At 45.0% G+C, this 5,541-nt stretch overlaps 1 protein-coding gene across 2 annotated transcripts in view; it reads left to right on the plus strand.

The window, feature by feature from the left end:
* The window catches only part of LOC143285748 (uncharacterized), a 31,328-nt gene extending 28,340 nt beyond the window's left edge, over nt 1–2,988 (plus strand). For both annotated transcript variants that reach the window (XM_076593161.1, XM_076593162.1), the window contains exon 3: nt 1,280–2,988. In XM_076593161.1, the coding sequence (XP_076449276.1) occupies nt 1,280–2,632 (1,353 nt within the window). In that variant the 3' untranslated portion in view covers nt 2,633–2,988. The remainder of the gene's footprint in view (nt 1–1,279) is intronic.
* Nucleotides 2,989–5,541: the final 2,553 nt, after the last annotated feature.

Genomic DNA, 5,541 nt, shown 5'->3' on the forward strand with positions numbered 1-5,541 from the left:
TCATTCAATACACACCACAATCTCTTTAGACTTTTTCTTATAATAATATACCTTTCCTCTGATACATAACATGAACAGTTTGTTTACACTAATATTCACATGCATTCCCTTTCCTTTATCCACTACTTTTCTCCTTTCCGTCTAAAAACACTTATGGTGAATAGACGTTAAACTGAAGATAACGCACACACACACACACACACACACACACACACACACACACACACACACACACACACACACACACACACACACACACACACACACACACACACACACACACGGAGGGAGGGAGGGAGGAAGGGAGGGAGTACATTAGAATATGCGAGTGGATGGCATGTCAGTTTGAACTCTGAAAATCGTACCTAGTCGGTAAGCAACCTACAATACACACACACACACACACACACACACACACACACACACACAGCTGACACAGCTACATCCTTCTTGACCACGAACACAAACCATTCAAAACTCTTCTACCTCTCCCATTCTCTTCTCACGTGCTCTTCTTCTCCTCTCTCTCTCTCTCTCTCTCTCTCTCTCTGTCTCTGTCTCTGTCTCTCTCTCTCTCTGTCGTCCCTTTCTTCTCACCGTCGATCGTTTCTCCTGTTTTCTCCTTCCAGCACTTCCATTTTCGTTACCTCCTTCTCCTCCTTCTTTTTCTCCTCCTTCTGCTCCTGCTCCTTCTTCTTCTCCTGCTCCTCCTCCTTCTTCTTCTCCTTCTTCTTTCACCCCGTCCTTCCCTGCGTTTTGCTGCTGCTGTTGCCACTGTTACTTCCAGTGCTAATCATTCATTTGCTACGACTTCTACTACCGCTGCTGCTGCAGTTGCTGTTGCTAATGCTGCTACTACTGCTATTCTTCTACTAGTGTTGCTGTTGCTTCTGCTGCTGCTGCTGTTGCTGTTGCTACTGCTGCTACTGCTACAATTCTACTACTTGTGTTGCTGTTGCATCTGCTGCTGCGGCTGCTGCTGCTACTACAACAACTACTACTAATATAGTCGGAGTAGTTGTGACACTAATTCCAGTGGCGTGGACACGTGTTTTCAGGACACTGCTGCTGCTGCTGCTGCTGCTGCTGCTACTACTAGTAGTGTTTCCTCTGCTGCTGCTGCTGCTGCTGCTACCACTACTACTACTAGTGTGTTGCTGCTGCTGCTGTTACTACTACTACTACTACTACTACTACTACTGCTACTACTACTACTACTACAAGTGCAGTCAGACGTTGTTGTGATGTTAATCTCAGTGGCGTGAACACATGCTTTCAGATCATCCGGATATGGTCGGCCAAGGCGAAGGAGTCCCGGAGGATCGCGGAGCAGCGTCGTGCCCAGGACCAGGCCAAGGCCATGGCAGCCCGGGCAGAACTGATCATCCGTGTGGAGGAGGCCACGGGGCCGGCCAAGCAGCAGACCTCCCAGGTCTCCCAGGCCTCCGCCAGCCTGGCCTTCGTTTCGGAGACGTCAGACAAGGGGGCGGGGCCTTCCACCGCCAAAAACTCCCAGGAGACCCCCACCGAGGCTGGGAGCTCCAGAGCCAAGACCCCGCAGTCTGCACGACCCGAGGTGAAGCGGACGCTGTCGGGGGTGGACAGCAGCAGGAAGATCACCGAAGCTCCCGTGGCTGTCGTGGCTGTCAGCGCTTCCGGCAACAGGTCTGTGTCACCGGCCAAAGGAGGAGGAGGCTCTACCAAGTCCAGCCAGAAAGAGCAGACGCTGCCTGCACGTGAAGGTTCTGTGGTGGCGAAGGGGGAACAGGCGGCGGTGCACAAAAGCGGATCGAACCAGTCAGCTAAGTCTCCTCGCGCTTCAGCCACCCCCGTTCGACCTGTGTCAAAATCACAAAGCTTTAGGTCACCAACCCCCAAAGGTAAATCTATAGAAGCCTACCAAGCTAAAAGCGAAGATGTTAATTCTCCCAAAATTCCGTTGACCAGGTCCCCCTCACCGGTCAAACAAACCGCGCAGAACTCCACCGCTTCTTCGACAACCAAACCGTCCACAGACACAGCAAAGACAGAACAACCCTCACAGAAAAACAACTCCCAAGACAATTTGAACCCAGCAAAAACAGGAGCTAAACAAGGGGCAGTGTCCGAGACACCCAACCGGAAGGATCAGAACTCACCAGGGGGAGATAATAAACGGGACTCTTCCCCTTCTCCAACGCGCGCCGCACAATCAAGACCCCACTCTTCCCTCTCCAACATGTTCTTCACCGCTGTCCGCCCTACCAACCACCCCACGCCGCCCAAATCCCCAAACCGCAGTCCCTCACCGACTAAATCTCCAGACCAGAATCCCGATCCCAAAGCGGCAGACGCCTCCCCGGTCAACAAAGCGGCGGGTGCCAAAGTCCGACCCAAGTCGTTCCATGCGAAGGAAAGCGAGAGGTTAACCCACCTGCCCAAGAAGCTGGCCAGCAGCGTGGCTCTGTATGGACGGGCCACAAATGACCTGGACAAGCACAAGGCGCAGATCAGCAAGAAGAAAGCCGCCGCGTCGCCCAGTCGGTCCGCCATCCAGTCCCCCGCCCCCGGCCCCGCCAAGAAAATGGAACAGAGTCCGATCGTCGTGGCTGCTGCCGCCCGCAAGGCCAGGATCAAGAGTGCCAAGCCGTGAAGAATCAATAAACAACACAGGCTCTGACTTGTGACCGATAGAGAATTCGTCATAACGTTGTTGGTGTGAGGTGCGTGTGGTCGATCTCAAGGCCTGACCAGCGTATTGGGTTTATGCCAGGGTCAGGCTTCTGCTCCTTTTAACTTTGCTTGGAATTCAGATCATTTCGTGTGGCATGTGTGGACCATGCTTTGATACCTCCTTGAAACTGACATTGAAACCGTGTGTGATGACAATGGGGATGGCCAGAGAACTGTTTTCTTTCTTGCACCCGAGCTGATGCAACCAGCCTGTGATAAAGTGGTTTTGTTTTGTGTCTTTGTGTGTGTGTGTGTGTGTGTGTGTGTGTGTGTGTGTGTGTGTGTGTGTGTGTGTGAGACACGTACGTCAGGTACTGCGAATGATCAAAACCAATATTGTGACTGCAGACAGAATCTGGTTTGTGTTTTGATATATATATATATATATATATATATATATATATATATATATATATATATATATATATATATATATAAAATCATAATTTTTTTTACAGTCAATACAGCCACGTACTGCGAAAGATCAAAAGTAATCTGTTTACAGACAGTAACTTGTCTGTGAGGAAAAACAAAACCAAAACAACTACATAATAAATATTGTTCGAAGCATGTTTACGTGGGGAAAAAAGAAAGAAGAAAGAAAAAAAGGACACGATGAATATCGTTTGGAGCATGCTTACGGTTAAAGACCAAGTTTGTTCCTTTTGTTAATGAACTGTGCCAAGCCGTGTGCAAGTCTGAACATCTGATCTGTGTCCTCCATTCAAGTGGGCATAAAAGAATGAAGACCTGCCCTGCACATATGCATACTAAATACGTACCATGCCTAGCCATGGTGTATACTAAGAGGTCTTGTTGTTCCAAGCTACGATGAACAATGGAGACCTGGTGCATTACTTCAGTGATATCTCTCCTAAAGAAATACAGAGGCAGGTGTGCTTTCTGTCTTCTTGACAGATAATGTATCGTGGCATCAGTTGGATTCTTCTTCTTCATAGTAGTCTTTCGAAGTCTAAAGAGTGTCTTACCCAGTCCAAGACTTAAAAAGTTTGAGTTAAGAACCTGGTCAATTGCTGACATACTTCGATTAACTGCACCGCGTTAACATGTGGACAGAATATGTGACGTGCTCTCTACAGAATAAAAATGTCGGCACCATTAAGGCAAAACCCAACGCACAAACACACACACACACACACACACACAACATACACACACACACACACACAACACACACACACACACACACACACACACACACACACACACACACACACACACTTACACTATGATTGTCTCACATGATAGAAATTGTACCAATTCACGATCAAGAACAAAGAAACTTACGGGAGAGAAATTAGTTTTCAGGGTGAAAATAATCCTGCTGACCTTTTTTGAAACATGTAATTCCCAATTGGTCTGCTTTGTGTCTCGTAAATGAATTTGATTTGACAACCCCGTTTTCTCTCGTGTGATGCCTTCCTAATTATGAACTTCATAATTAACTGGGGTAAGGCAGACTAGGTAAGTATAGAGTAGCCTTTATGCCCAACCGACTGGAATGGACAGCTTTTTTTTTTTTTTTTTTAACCATGAAATTAAAAACAAAGATGCAAAGACACAAATAAAGAAGCGAATAAAGAAACAAATCAGTGATACGCTCATGTATGCGTAACTAAGAGAAAAGCTAGCCGTATAGTTATGATTTTGTAGATTCGTTGAAGATGAAATGAGATTAATTAAGAAAAAAAGAAATAAAAGTAATAACCGCCCCCCCCTTTCCCCCCGTCGCTCCCCCCCTCCCCCCAAAAAAACAACAAGAAAACAACAAACAACAACAACAAAAAGAGAATGGAATGAAATAAAATAAAATAAATGTTTAAATCTGTCTTTTTTTTTTTTTTCTTTTTTTTTTTGCTTCAGTCCCGACTCTCAGAATTGGGTCAAGCCAAAACATGAAAATAATTGAGCACATTGACAAGGAAAGAAAATGAGATGGAAGAAGAGGCGACAAGAAGTTCCTCTGATGCAACGCTATATAATACAGTAACAACAAAACCTAACGCATAACAAAGCAATAAAATGTATCAGCATCTCAGTTTGAGCTGAATAAGGCTAACACAGGAAACATTCGAAGAAAAATAAATGAGACCACGTGACTAACTCATTCAGTAGTCAATTAGTATTTACCATTAAAAGGAAATGAGACATAGTATATCTTACTAAATTAACGCTTCGGTTTTGGTAAAAAAAAAAAAAAATAGAGCTTATAGAAAACTGCTGCAAATGCGATCCGACCAGTCTTAACTTCACGAAAGATGAGCTGGTAGGAAATAACAACATGATCTGATTATATAGCATAGATATTGTCCATGTCACATTTTCATTGTAGTTAGTTTGCCGCCACGTTCTCTATGACCGATGTGTAGTGTGACGAAGTGTGGTTCACCACACAGAGGTACCTCCATCCTCAGTTTGCTTCCCTGTCTTGACATGTCTGGGAGTTTCTGATGCCAGTTATGACTTTGTGGTCCATGCCTGTCTTTTAGGCCTCGTGATACACAACCAAAATGTTGCAGAGTAAAGACCTATGATTAAAAAAAAAAAGAGGAATAAATGAAAAAAACAACACAAAAATTGAATGAATAAAAAAAATTCTTAAAAGACAAACAAAAGACACAATCACCAATCACCCAAACTCGGACATTTTTTGTTGTAGAATTCATGCCAACACGACACGAGTCAAAAGAGGAAATCAGATTCATTGCTGATAGCAAAAAAAACCAAGAACCAACAAAACAAAACAAAACGAACAAACCCTATCCTGGGTGACACAACACAGTTGTGTTCAAATATCATATGGTAATA

Source organism: Babylonia areolata, chromosome 9 (genome assembly GCF_041734735.1).
Source record: "Babylonia areolata isolate BAREFJ2019XMU chromosome 9, ASM4173473v1, whole genome shotgun sequence".
Taxonomy (NCBI): Eukaryota; Metazoa; Mollusca; class Gastropoda; order Neogastropoda; family Buccinidae; genus Babylonia; species Babylonia areolata.